Source organism: Amblyraja radiata, chromosome 2, assembly GCF_010909765.2.
Source record: "Amblyraja radiata isolate CabotCenter1 chromosome 2, sAmbRad1.1.pri, whole genome shotgun sequence".
NCBI classification, from domain to species: Eukaryota; Metazoa; Chordata; class Chondrichthyes; order Rajiformes; family Rajidae; genus Amblyraja; species Amblyraja radiata.
The window spans coordinates 87940847-87956055 of NC_045957.1; the positions used below are offsets into that span (position 1 = coordinate 87940847).

The 15209-nt window shown below is 43.5% G+C and overlaps 1 protein-coding gene across 9 annotated transcripts in view; it reads left to right on the forward strand.

Moving 5' to 3' along the window:
* The window catches only part of tns3 (tensin 3), a 453833-nt gene that overhangs the window by 133609 nt on the left and 305015 nt on the right, over positions 1-15209 (forward strand). Inside the window, exons 1-2 of one of the 9 annotated variants that reach the window (XM_033050144.1) lie at positions 2198-2506; positions 3365-3439. The exons of 7 other annotated variants lie outside the window; for them this stretch is intronic. In XM_033050144.1, coding sequence (XP_032906035.1) covers positions 3401-3439 — 39 coding nt within the window. In that variant the 5' untranslated portion in view covers positions 2198-2506; positions 3365-3400. Of the gene's footprint in view, positions 1-2197; positions 2507-3364; positions 3440-15209 lie in introns of those variants that run through there. One more of the 9 variants, XM_033050161.1, reaches the window with a different exon arrangement.

Consider the following 15209-nt stretch of genomic DNA (forward strand, 5'->3'; position numbering starts at 1 on the left):
TTCCAACCCTTCAAGTATCCGAGATGTCTGTTATGGCATTCTGAACATCTCCACATTTGCTCTCGACTTTATTGGTCGCGCTGCCTTCAGTTGCCATGCTCTGGAATTCCTCCCAATAGCTTCCTGGCCGTTCTCTTCTCTTTACTCGTTTGTTATGCTTCTTGAGACCTGTTCTTCTCCAAGACATTAGTCGTTTGCCTCAGATCTCTTGTATGTCTTGGTCAGTCTTTTGTTTGTTGCTACCTCTGTGAAAAATACTTTTTTTAAAGTTATGTTGAATAGGTGCTATTGTTAAGAGTATAAGAGTGAGGAACCTGGAGATTTGCAAAATGTTGTCAGGACATGCATGACTTGGTGATGATCTGTGCGTCAAGCCCAAAACCAAGAGGGTGGGTGTCCTTCCCAGGTTATGGCAGAGTCCCATTCCTGAGAAGGCTTTGTAAGTGGAACCATTCACGTCGGAGCTGAAGCTGAGAACAGAGTTCCCAACTGGCAAAAGATGCTGCGGTCCAGCTAATCCATCCCGGGTAAACCATCCCAACTTTTTGGAGGAATTGGGATTTGGATTTCTACAACGATGGGGCATTGCACCATGCATTATCCATGCATTTTCCGCCGGTCTATTCCCTCTCCTCTCCCACTCTCCCTCCTCACCTCCTCCCTCTTCTTTTCCTTCTCCTCCTACCCTCCCCCAATTCCTCCCTCACCTCTCCTTTCCCCTACCCTCAGTCATTCCCTCCATGACTCCTCTCCCCTCCCCACGGCCCTCCTCTCCCTCTATCCCATCTCCTCCCCACACCCCCTCCTGACCTCCCCAGGATCTCGGTCGCCGTTCCCCTCCTTTCATGCATACCCCAGAGGAGCATCAGCCGTCAGCGCAGATCCGCGGCTCGGCCCAGAAGCACCAGCAGCTACGGCCATGCCGGTGGGTTGGGGAAGGAGGGAGCTCGGATAAAAGACGGGGTCAGAGCCATGGGGGAGTTGACCAGAGGGAAATGGGCTGGAGCTGCAGGGCGTTGCGATGGTGGTGCATTTGGGACTCACAAGCAGGCGCTGGACGCTCTCCTTCGCCGGGATCAGCCGGGATGTTTGGCGACATCTCCTGCCGGGTTGCACTGGGCTGCTTCCGGTCCCTCCGAAAATTGTGTCCGTTTGGAGACATCCGCCGGCCATCCTCAGCTCAAGTAAAGATGCGATGGCACAGGAAGGGGCGGACCGTACCTGGGGAGTGACAGGAGAAGCGATCAATCTGCGTGGCGCTGACTGGCAGGAGAGATCGATCTGCGCGTGCGAGGTTTTTAAGATTTTTAACCTCGCTAACTTTTACAATATTCCACCGATCGGAACAATTCTTGTTGCACTCGCAGCACAGGAGAACGGTGAGTGAGCTGACGAAAAATCGTAGCACTATCGCATACCGTTTTTGCGCAAATAGAAAGACTGCGCAAACCGGAAGAGCACAAGATCAGAGATTTAGTTATGTATAGATAGATAGATAGATATATATATATATATATAGTTTTAGTTTAGTTTAGAGATACAGCATTTAAACAGGACCTTCGGCCCACCGAGTCCGCGCCGACCAGCGATCCCCGCACACTTAACACCATCCCACATACACTAGGGACAATTTACAATATACCAAGTCAATTAGCCTACAAACCTGTACATGTTTGGAGTGTGGGAGGAAACCAGAGCTTCCGGGAGAAAACCCACATGGTCACGGGATCTGCAGTTTCTTGTGTCTATGCAGCTGTCAGAGGCCAAGTGGCTTTAATGGCTTGCATGATTACTGCATTTTCTGTTGTTCTGGTTTGCTGAAGAGGGCAGATTATTGGAAAACCACTTTAGACAGCTTGTTCTTTAACCTCCACGATAGTGGTAAGTGTGTGGAAGTTCAGTAAACAAGGCTTATCAATCTTATACTTGGCCCTGCCCACACTGTATTAAATACCACATTCCAACAGCTGCAAAGCACCCAGTTGATTAAGCCGTCACTCTTTCTGAAGATTATTCACACACAAAATAGTACATAGTTCACTGGGGATATTTCTTTGCATTGTGTGTGGGAAAAGATTAGGTTTTGCATGTCAAGCCGAAATGAATGACCACATCCACTGTTTTCACTGACAGGACTGTGATATATCTGCTCCTTGTTTGCTCACCTTTGCTAAAGTGGAGCCTCGAGTCTCTGGAAAAGAATGAGGGAGGAAGTTTGGTGACTAACACAGCCAACAGAGGGGGCTGTGGGTAAATGGGCAAACGTTCTTGCGTGCAGGAGCTGCCTGAAGACTTTGATAGGTTGTTCCTGGTTTAGCTGCTTGTTCTTTACAGCGGCTGCAAAGATACTCAGCAGTTTCAGGGTCTGAAGTAAGCTGCAATTTAGGGGGGGGGGGGGGGGGGGAATGCTCTTCACAGAATGCTGAATGCTTAATGGTCTTGGTTGTTTTCTACCTTTTTACCTGTCAAAGGATCGAGCTGTTCATTGTTAGAAGCCGGACCAAAGGTAAGTTACATCTCGATTCTATCTGCCCTTTCAGAAATCAGGCAGAGCAAGAATGTTTAGTAATGCTGCTGGTCAGACTTGAATCTGATACTTTGGTACTGAATGATTTCCGATTTGTACTTTGACAAAGCACCTTTATTAAAATAATAGAGTAAGTCATCAGATTCTGACGATCTCACCCTCCGTACTTTGTAAGTTCTTTCACATGCCTTGATCTTGAGTTGACCTTATTTGCTAAATTATGGCAGTCTCGTGTTCGACAAAGTAAATCATGTTGAAGTTGAGCTGTAAACGATTTACTTGTGGGTTTTTTCCCCGAACAAAGCATTATCAATCACTGCATGTTTATGTCCTTTTAGGAGCAGGTATTTTTCATAGCCCGAAGGCTAGGTTTAGTGAGCTTTTGTTAATGAGAAATAAGCTGCCCCCTGGTACAGAGGCTGACTGGCTGTGCTTCCTTGAGTCTGATTTTTATCTGTTTGCCCTCTGTTCAGTATTTAGCGATAACAGAAATGTACTTTGAATTGTAGGGTTTAAAGCTCTTCTTGGCTTATGTGACTGATTCCATCTGATAAAGTGTCATACAGGTGTGAGCAACCTGTTTGTAACACTGCAAATAACACCGATCTTTTCATGGGGAATTCATGAATCTCAAAAAAGGAAAACAAAATAAAGAACCCAGTGTCAACAAGTCTGTTAAACATGTGCATCCCATTAAATGTGATGGGTGAAAAATGAATCCATTTTGGAATGCATTCCCCTGAAACCTTGGGGAGGAGAAAGATAATGAGGTATTGTTTATAGGGCAGAGGTTTGGGACTGATCTCATACTCCCATATGTACTTATTTTTTTTCTAGGTCATATCTTACATTTATGTGCTGCATTGCCCTGAAATGCAATATTACTGTATACGCTCGATGAGCAAAGAACAGGTAACTTATTTTGAAACTAACTTTTCTAAAAATAACTTTTAAAATAAATCATTGACTAGTTATTCACTCCTTAAGAATTAGTAGCTTGATCTTCCTTGTGTAAAACCTTGAAGCTCGGTTGCACATGCTCTTTATATTGTGCTATTGGAATGCTACAAGCTGAAGCTACATGTTTCATCTTGCTCCAGACTACAAAGCATTCAGCTGTGTGTATTCCGAACTTGTTTTCTCACCAACTGTCTCACAGGAAAGGCCCATATCCAGTTTAATTAGTAACAGGCAGAAAAATCGCATTCAAGCTTGTGTCTCCTGCGAAGAGACAAAAGCCAGTGAAAATGTGCTTTGTATTTCAGTGCATGAATACATGTTTCATGGGAATGACATATATTGGCTGTTTTCAGAAAAGGATTCAATTTACTTTTTGAAATCGCTCTTTGATGTTTTGGCACCTCAAAACACTACTCTGTTCATAAGGCAGCCTATGTATGTGTGTACGATCTCCTCAGCTCAGCAGCAGTGGTATTTAGACAAGTGGTACTGTTTATGCAATGAAAAATACATCTATAAACTATATAACTTTCCTTATAGTGATAACTCAGATATTAACTGTGCAAAGTAACCACCTTGAGTATGAATGGTTGTGCAAGGAGCCTACATGTACCATATATTTATTTTTAGTCCCATGAAAATCAAATCATGTCTTCAAATTTATCATTTGCAATATTAATTGTGGTGATGTATTTTAAATGAAGTCTCAGTTATTTTTCATAAACCTGACTATTTTGAACAGTTACAGAATTGTAATATGCTGCTATGGAATTTGACCACTAAAAAAACTGATGTTAATAACATTTTAATAACTGATAACTTATTAAAGGAATGGCCATTCATTTCTGGTTTCCTTTTCTCTGCTCTCAGTTTTTTTTAAATCTCCACGAGACCCATCTCTATGCCCAAATTGTTCGCCACGAACCCCAGGCCCATCTTGTTCCAATTTGACAACTGAATGAATTGTTCAGCTTTTTTTTACATGTCCAAGGCACTGTTGTATGAGTTGAAACACATGACTTAAAAAAACCCTAACCTAAAGTGAACCTCTTGATGTGAAAGCTTCTGAAATAGCAATTGGAAAAGTGGCCAATTATCATTAGTCGGTGGGTAAGGCATTTGAAAATCAAAGAGCGGGAATTCAAACTCCAAAGGAGAGAAGAAAGTCGTCGCAATCAGCGTTTAAAACGTCTTCTGTTTAATTTTTCAGCTTTGCTTAATAATCTTATTACATTTTGCCTCTGCAACACAACCCGCTTTCTTGCGATCTCGGTTAAAGTACAGACATGTTGCGCGACTGGTTTAAAAAGAACATTTTGATCATTTGTGGATACTGTCTATTTCTTGTATAGCCTGAGGCAAGGCATTCCATTCTGCTGTCCTGTGTGGTCTCGCGTTGTTGTGGGGCACCGCTGATGAGTGACAGTCCGGGGGTGTTCCACTTATTTACACTGCAGTCATTTTCAAACAAAACAAATATATTTTGTTTCTTTTTTAAGGACAATGATCAAATTCTGCAAAATGACTGCGGTAATTAACCGCTTGCAGAATACTGAGCATAATGCTTTAAGTAACTGTTTTCTTTAAAGAAAACATAAGCCTCTGAACAAGGGCTGGGCTTGAGTGGAATATCTTGTTCCTGTTAAGAAAGTACCAGCACACAACAATTTGTTCTGCTCTACCGATTTTTGTATTTAGAATCAGTATCAGATTTAGAAATTATTTTTACTTCTCTCAATGCAAATGTTCATTGCAATTCAGATTATGAATAGGAAAGTTTATTCACACTGATTCAAATAAAAATTATTCTGGAACCGATTTGTTTTGTGACCCCCTGCAATCGGTGATATGGATAGAGCATGCAACCAGCACAAGTGAAATGTCACTGTCCCGCCTGTTTCACAGATGTAGGGACTGCACATTGAAAAAGCATGTTGAAGTACTCAAGTGTGTCACTGCTTTAATGTGGGATACTTAATCCAAACATCCTCCATTATCTGCAGAGAACAAGATAGTTACCCTGTAATAAACTAGTTTCTGGAGACGGTTCCTAGATTAAGTACAGTATCTTGGACACACTGTTCTTGGCAGAGTTCCCAAATTGGCGAAACTATTTTTTGAGTTGCATGGTTCGTCTGGCTGAAATAATATCAAGCATGAATCGTGCGTACCCCTGTGCAACGAGCCCAAGCTCAAACATCTCTCTCCATCCCAATACAGTTACTTGTGTGCATGTGATGTGATGGTTGCACATGCATCCAGCTGTGAGTAAAGGCAGTTGTGCCAGATGTTAGTGAGTGGGGAGTGTACTTATGGAGAGGTGACCGGAGCTTAATGCAGAAAGGGGTGGGGGGAGAGTTTGGAAGTGAGCCAATAATCAAAAGGATGGGGGTGATGGAGAAGGAAGGTTTTGGAGGTTTAACCAGCCAATTTCCCTCTTCCAACACTCTCCTCCGCCTAGCAGAGCCGATCCTTATTCTTAACAACTTATCGACTCCTCCCACTTTCTCCAAATCCAAGTCGTAACCATGGGCACCCACCCGTATGGGAGCCAGCTATGCCTGCTTCTTTGTCGGGTTCGTCGAGCAATCCCTGTTACAGTCATTCACTGACCCTATCCCCAAACCCTATCACTGCTATATTGACAACTTCATCGGGGCTACTTCCTGCACCCAAGCAGAACTCATCAACTTAATTAACTTCACTACTAATTTCCATCCTGCCCTCAAATTCATTTGAATCATCTCTGACATCTCCCTACCGTTTCTTAATCTCACCGTCTGCGTCACAGGAGATGACATTTATCAACTGACATTTATTATAAACCTACTGACTCCCATGGCTATCTAAACTACACTTCTTCCCACCCTGGCTCCTGCAGAGACTCTAGCCCCTACTCCCAAATCATCCATCTACACCACATCTGCGCCCAAGATGAGGTGTTTCATACCAGGACATCTGAGATGTCCTCATTCTTCAGGGAATGGGGGTTCCCCTCTTCCATCATAGATGAGACCCTCACTAGGGTCTCCTCGTTATCCCGCAGCTCCGCTCTTGCCCCCCCCCCCCTCCCCCCCAGTCACAACAGGGACAAAGTCCCTCTAGTCCTCATTACCCTATCAGCAGTTACGTACAGCACATAATCCTCCAACATTTTCGCCACCTCAATTAGGATCCCACCACTAGCCACATTTTCACATCTCCACCCCATTCCGCTTTCCACAGAGACCGTTCACTTCGCAACTTTCTGGTTAACTCGTCCCTTTCCACCCAAACCACCCCCTCCCCATGTACTTTCTTATGCAACCGCAGGAGATGTACCTCTACCCTCGACTCCGTCCAAGGACCTCAATAGTCTTTACAGGTGAGGCACTTCTCTTCACCTCCTCCAACTTCATCTACTGTATCCGATGTTCCAGGTGTGGACTGCTATATATCGGTGAGACCAAGCGCAGGCTCAGGGATCGTTTCGCTGAACACCTCCGTTCAGTCCGCCTGGACCTACCTGATCTCCTGGTTGCTAAACACTTGAACTCTTCTTCCATTCCAACACTGACCTTTTTGTCCTGGGCCTCCTCTACTGTCTGAGTGAGGCCCAGCACAAATTGGATGAACAGCACCTCATATTTTGCTTGGACAGTTTACACCCCAGCGGTATGAATATTGATTTCTCTAACTTCAAGTAACCCTTGCTTTCCTTCTCTCCCCTTTCCTAGTTCCCTGACTAGTCTGACAGTCCCTGATTAAATTTTATCTCTGGTTGTTTCGTTGTCAGATTCTCCCAGTTAACTATGATCTATTCTACATTTTCATTGAAAGTCATCTCTTTTGATGTCTTGTTTTTACACCTTCTCCTTCCTTATCTCTGTGTCTCCCTCTCTCCGGACTCTCAGTCTGAAGAAGGGTCTTGACCCGAAACATCACCCATTCCTTCCAACCAGAGATGTTGCCTGTCCCGCTGAGTTACTCTAGCATTTTGTGCCTATCTTCGGTGTAAACCAACATCTGCAGTTCCTTCGTACACAGGTTTCGGAGGTGCAGAGGCTGTAAATTCAGTTGAGTCATCGTGTCATACAGCATGGAAACTGGTCCTTTGACCCAACTTGGTCACACCAACCACCACACCCCATCTACACTAGTCCCACCTGCCTGCGTTTGACCCATATCCTTCTAAACTCGTCGGAACCATGTACCTATCTAAGTGTTTATTAAACGTTACGATAGTACCTGTCTCAACTACCTCCTCCAGAAGCACGTTCCATACACCCACCACACTTTGTGCAAAAAAGTTACCCCTCAGGTTCTTATTAAATCTTTCCCCTCTCACTTATGCTCCCTCTAATTTATTATTGGAAGAGGTAAATGGATTGAAATGAAATCAACACAGGAAACTGGAATGAGGGAAGCAAGGACAAAATAACTTTTTGAGTGACATTTAGCAGCTTGACCCATGAAATTGACTCAGAATATCCACTGTTTTCTCATTCATCATCGCCCTGTGCCTTCAATAGCAGGGCTGGCAAATCTAATTGCTGACATTGTCATATTTATGAACTTTGAATGCGTCATGATATAGTATGTGCTATCACATCCAGGTAATTATGCACACTTGTTTAGCATAGACACAGTTCCTCAACGTGCAATGTAGCCTTGCAAAACAACAAAGTTTGATGTGAGATGTGCGGGCAAGTTTTATACACAAGAGAATGATGGGGTCCGGGAACCCAATGTCAAGAGAGGTGGCGGAGGCAGATACGATAGTTGCATTTAACAGGCTTTTAGATAGGCATATAGAAGTGTGTGGAATGGAGGGATATGGATCATGTACAGGCGGATCAGATCAGTTTCACGGCTTCATGTTCAGCACAAATATTGTGGTCCTAGGGGCCTGTTCCTGTACTGTACTGTTCTATGCTCCAACTTGTGTGCATGTTGGACTTGATTTACGAAATACATTTGCCCTTTTACACAACTTGAACTCCCTTGGTGAAAGAACTGTTTTGGCATTGCTTTTCGATTTGCAGCATAATAGCAACCACCGCATTAATTAATTAAATCCTCATTATGGCGCAAAGGGCATAAAGGGTATCATTTGAGAGCACAACGACTGCTAGCCTGTGGCCTGGGTGATGAAGTTGATAATAGCTTGCCACCCATTCCTGTACATTACCCTGGTTTGAAATTAAGTTCTGTCTTCCAGCAGCCATTATTAATTAATAAAGACTCAAAATGCCAGAGTAACTCCTCGGGTCAGGCTTGGAGAACAGGTCTGGAGAACATGGATAGGTGATGTTTAGGGGTCGGGATCCTTAAGTCTGAGGAAGGGTCCTGACCTGAAACATCAACTATCCATGTTCTCCAGAGGTGCTGGCTGACCAGCTGAGTTACTCCAGAACTTTTAAAAATACCCAGCATCTGCAGTTCCTTATTTCTACATTTTACTGTGCCACTGCATTGTCAAGGTATGGCTACTTTGAAGAAGTTCTCTTTCTCACTATAAAGGGAATTCAGTGAGACCTTCTCTCACTGCTCCCCCTCTGTAATTCTTAAATCTGAAGAAGGGTTCCGACCCGAAACGTCACCTTGTCATGTTCTCTTGAGATGCTGCCTGACCCGCTGGGGTACTCCAGCACTTTGTGTCGGGTTTTTTCCCGAAATAAACATCTGCAGTTTCTTGCTTCTGCATCCATTATTAATAGCAGTTTTCTGTGTCTATTGGATCACTTTCATAAAGCAAAACCAATCAACGAGAAGGCTCCCAGAAGAAGGGGATTGACCCAAAATGCTGTCTGTCATTTCCCACCATAGATGCTGCTTGGCACACTGAGTCCCTCCAGTAGTTTGTTTTTGCTCCAGACTCCAGCATCTGCAGTCTCTTGTGCCTGTATTTATGTTTGTTTATTCTGGATCTTCACAGCAGAGAAACTAGACTTATTGTTTGGTTCTATTTAAGAAGGAACTGCAGATGCTGGAAAATCGAAGGTAGACAAAAATGCTGGAGAAACTCAGCGGGTGAGGCGGCATCTATGGAGCGAAGGAAATAGGCAACGTTTCGGGCCGAAACCCTTCTTCAGACTGATGTGAGGGGGGGGGGGGGGGGGGGGGGGGGGGGGGGGGAAGAAGAAAGGAAGAGGTGGAGCCAGTGGGCTGAGGGAGAGCTGGGAAGGGGAGGAGAAAGTAAGGACTACCTGAAATTAGAGAAGTCAATGTTCATACCGCTGGGGTGCAAACTGCCCAAGCGAAATATGAGGTGCTGCTCATCCAATTTACGGTGGCCCTCACTCTGGCCATGGAGGAGGCCCAGGACAGAAAAGTCAGACTCGGAATGGGAGGGGGAGTTGAAGTGCTGAGCCACCGGGAGATCAGGTTGGTTATTACGAACCGAGCAGAGGTGTTGGGCGAAGCGATCGCCAAGCCTATGCTTGGTCTCACCGATGTAGAGCAGCTGACATCTAGAGCAACGGATGCAATAGATGAGGTTGGAGGAGATGCAGGTGAACCTCTGCCATACCTGGAAAGACTGCTTGTGCCCTTGAATGGAGTCAATGGGGGAGGTAAGGTTTAACATAGAAAACATAGAAAATAGGTGCTGGAGGAGGCCATTCGGCCTTTCGAGCCAGCACCGCCATTCATTGTGATCATGGCTGATCGTCCCCTATCAATAACCCGTGCCTGCCTTCTCCCCATATCCCTTGACTCCACTAGCCCCTAGAGCTCTATCTAACTCTTAAATCCATCCAGTGACTTAGACTCCACTGCCCTCTGTGGCAGGGAATTCCATAAATTCTCAACTCTCTGGGTGAAAACGTTTTTTCTCACCTCAGTCTTAAATGGCCTCCTCTTTATTCTAAGACTGTGGCCCCTGGTTCTGGACTCGCCCAACATGGGGAACATTTTTTCCTGCATCTAGCTTGTCCAGTCCTTTTATAATTTTATATGTTTCTAAAAGATAACCCCTCATCCTTCTAAACACCAGTGAATACAAGCCTAGTCTTTTCAATCTTTCCTCATATGACAGCCCTGCCATCCCAGGGATCAATCTCGTGAACCTACGCTGCACTGCCTCAATCACAAGGATGTCCTTCCTCAAATTAGGAGACCAAAACTGTACACAATACTCCAGATGTGGCCTCACCAGAGCCCTATACAACTGCAGAAGAACCTCTCTACTCCTATTCTGAAATCCTCTTGTTATGAAGGCCAACATTCCATTAGCTTTCTTCACTGCCTGCTGTACCTGCACGCCAACTTTCAGTGACCGGTGTACAAGGACACCCAGGTCTCGCTGCACCTCCCCCTTACCTAACCTAACCCCATTGAGGTAATAATCTGCCCCCTTGTTTTTGCCGCCAAAGTGGATAACCTCACATTTATCAATATAACCTCACATTTATCTATATTCTGTCTTGTTGGAGCCCTTTAACTTTATCAACTGAATAAATCATCTAATCACCCTTTAATCGTCTAAACTTCATTTGTCACATCCTTTTCAATCAGAGAACATCCCTTTTTTTAATAAGGGTTGATGTTTTCTTGTTTACCTTCCAACATACATGGGTCTAAACAATGTCTCGCGGGAGAAATAAAATCTGAAATTTAAATATATTTTTTAGTTTATGTTTGCTGAGACCAATTGTTTCCTCCTCCCCAACTCCCTCCATTATACATTTCCTTTGAACATGTCCTTTTGTCAAGGCTAATTAATATCTGTGAATGCAACTCGGTGTGAAATTTTGTTTGATTTTTGGGAGAACCATAGGATATTTTTCTATGTTGAAAAGTGCTGTGTGAATACAGGAATTTGTCATTGAAAAGTTAGTCACCCCACAGGCCTGTTGAATAAACTCCTCTTGTGCATGAATGCATTTTATTCTATTATACATGGCTTTTCTTGCAGATTATTTTCTCAAAGATTATTAATTTACTCCCATGAAAGGGCTGATCTGATAGAAGCTGAGTATTAAAGCCCTTATGCCTTTAACGAAGGCAGTATGATAAATATTGAACAAAATTTATAGTTTTCTGAAAAAATTAAGTATTTATTTTATTTTGACAGCTTGTAATCTTACCGTATCTAGAGTTTCGGATCTCTCAATTGTGGCATTGAGTGTTCATGGAAACATTTAGGAAATGCAGTTTATGATTCCTTTGTTTTTATAATATGAATTTAATTTAAAATACATGGCAATGTACTAAAGAAAAGTAGGTGCAGAAAATGTTTGAATTAGATTAAACGTTTCACCCTTTTCCCTTCAAAGAGTCTGTTATGCTGGGAAGATGAATTGGACTAATCTTCCAAAAAAAGACCAGTGAATGTCACATTGGAATGAAATCCATGAACCAATGAATCATTCTGAATTAATTGGTGTTGACTTTGAGCTTGTGGAGGTTTTACCATGTATAGTAAAGCTGCTTTCAATTGTTTTGACTATAAACAGATATAATACTGAACCATTTTAAGGGAGAAGAGACTTGGCTTTTTATCGTTTATAGCATTTTATAGATTCTAACGAAGTGAAAGAGGAATAATTAAAAGGTTTTATCAATCTTCATTTTTTAATACTTGATTATTTGTTACCTCCTAACTTTATATTTCACTTGAATTTAATTAACTTTAATTTTTTAATGAAAAAAACAGTCCCTTCAGAATTTGTCCTCTGCTGCAGGAGATAAAGGTGCACTATAATGGTATGTGCAGATTGTACTGGGCATATGGAACTAAGGAGGACTTTCTATTTCATATCGGCGGTATACCTCACTGTACATTTTAAGTCAGTTTGCGTAATAGGCTCCTCTGCTGTTTCATTTTTTATACCTATTCTGCCATGCATGCAGTTGTTACGAAAGTATACTATGCCATGTGGTTGTACGAGATGACTAGGCCCCGAGTTTGCATGATTCCTTTATGTGTTACTGGGAAATAGGCAATAATGGCAAGATCATAATTTGTCGCCCCTCCCTCGAATTGCTCTTGAAGTTATGGGGCTGTCCCACTGCGGCAACCTAATCTGCAAGTTTAGGAGAGTTTGCCCTCGACTCAAACTCGCAGCATGGTTGACACGTGGTCCTAGGAGTTCCTATGGGGTCACTGGAACTCTCCTTCATGCTCGAGGGAAGTTCCCGCATACACGCGGCCTCAGTTTGGGCGCGGAAAATTTTCCAGCATGTTGAAACATTTTCGCGAATAAAAATTGGTCGGCATGGTTCTCATGAACTCGTAGTGCAGTGTAGTGGGGTCGCTATGTAGTTATAGGCAGTTGAGGGCAGCCTCTTTCAATCTCCTTCACTGACCGGGCATTTTAGTTGGCTCATTGGAGTTTTCAGGACCAAGGAAAACAGACCGGTAATGTAAAATGCCCCCTAAACTTTATTATGTTGTCCAGCTTCTTAAAAGTCTCTCCACTACTTCTCCCCCCCCTTCGCCCCCGCTTCTCTCCCTTTTGTACTTACCGCATACCGTGCAGCCATCTTTTACTTTCCTGTTCATCGCGGGTGTGAATTTCAGACAGCGCTCCCCCGCTTTCCCTGGCCCCCGCCTTTGCGATGTGTTTGTGTGTGTGTGTGTGTGTGTGTGTGCGGTCGGTCGATCCAGCTCGCGGTTTCATCGCTGATGGTCGAACCAGCACGAGATTTTTCAGGTGAGTGCCCTCGAGCTTGAAGGTCGAAGACAGTCGCTGAAAGATCTCGTCAGTGGGACAGACCCTTTAGAACTGAGCGACCATTTCGGAGGACTGTGCTTGGTGTGAAAAATGTGCTGATGGTGCTGTAATGGACGGAATTCCTTGATCTCTGCTCTAAGTTAGAGTCATACAGCATGATACACCCTTGGGTCAAACTTGCCCACACCAACCAATATGCCCCATCTACACTAGTCCTACCTGCCTGCTTTTGGCCCTATCCCCCTAAACCTTTTTCCTCTCCCAATTTCCCAAGACTAGATTAAGTGTTGTCCTCTTCCGTGTGAGGCCCTCTACATATTGCTGGAGAAAACTCTCCATTTATGAATGTTTGTAGATGACACTATTGTAGTGGGCTGGATGTGGAATAACGATGAGTCGGATGTAGAGGAAGGCCATAGAGATCTTTGTAACATGGTGTCATGATCGCAAACTCTTTCTCAATGGCAGCAAGAGCTAGTTCACGAAATAGGGCCCAAATTATGTACAGTCCCAAATCAGCAGCAATGATGCTGAAGTGGGGATGATCAATGACTTCAGGTTCCTATTTCCTTGGTAAATATCACTAATAATTTGTCCTGAACCAACCACATTGATGCTGCAGCCAAGAAAGCATGGCAAAACATCTACTTTTTCAGAAGACTGAGGAAATACGGCATATCTCCGATGCCTCTTTCCAATTTGTACAGATGCTCTGTAGAAAGCATTCTAGCAGGATGCATCACAACTTGATTTGCTCTGTCCAAGACTGCAAAAAATTGCAGAGTTGTGAATGCAGCTCAATTCATCATGCAAACCACAGCCTCCCCATTCCACACCCCATATCGACTGTGTCTATGCTTCACACCTCTTCAGGAAACCAACCAACATAATCAATTACTCACAACTCGGTCATTCTCACTTCTTCCTTTTCCTGTTGAGCAGAAGATACAAAAGCTTGAAAGCACCTAACACCAGATTCAGGAACAGCTTCTTTCCCACTGTTATTAGATGATTGAACAGCCCCTTCAAAAGCTAAGGATCTAATCCTGGTCGCCCAACCAACCTTATTGCAGCCCTTGCATTTTTATTTGTTATCTGCATTTTCTCCGTAGCTATAGGACTCGATTCTGAATTCTGGGTGTTTTTCTCTTTGCACTACCTCTTTGCACTACCTGTTGTATTTGTATATGTCTAATTGTACTTGTGTATGTTGTGATGATAGCATGCAAAACAAAGTTTTTCACTGTATCCCAGTCGACATGACAATAATAAACCAATACCAATACCATTCTTGACACAATGATGACAAAAATGTCAGAATTTCGGAGTTAGGATAGTGTGTGACTTGGGCAGGACTTGCTGCAAATGTTTGTATGTACACGGTGCATTGTTATTGTAGGTAGGAGATTTTGCAGAGATACAACACTAAAACAGGCCCTTCATCCCAGAGTCCATACAGACCATCCACCACCCATTTATACCAATCATACGCGAATCCCATTTTATATTCTCCCCACATGCTATCAGCTCCTTCGAACCCCACCATTCATATTGGGACAATTTATAGTGAACTGTTAACTTATCAACCTACATGTCTTTAAGATGTGGGAGAAAACGGGAGCAGCTGGAGAAAACCCACGCAGCAACAGAGCGAACGTGCAAACTCCACACACACTGCTCCCGACATCAGGATTGAACTGGGCCTCTGGTGCTTTGAGACAGTGGCTCAGCTATTTGTGCCTCTGTGGCACCCAGTTCGTTTGTGAGCCTGTGTTGGCACAGGTGCGGCAGAGTAGAATTGAATTATTCGTTCTTAGCTTATTATGTGCTGGAATCTGTTTATTAATGTTTTATTAACTACATTTAAAAGAAATTTGCACAGGGTAAGAGGGATAGGTGCCAAATGTAGTTAAGTCAAGTCAAGTCAATTTTATTTCTATAGCACATTTAAAATCAACTCTCGTTGACCAAAGTGCTTTACATTAGTGCACGTACTAACTTGCTACAAACAGTGGTACATAGATCAACAATACATACATAAATACATACATACAACGCTCCCT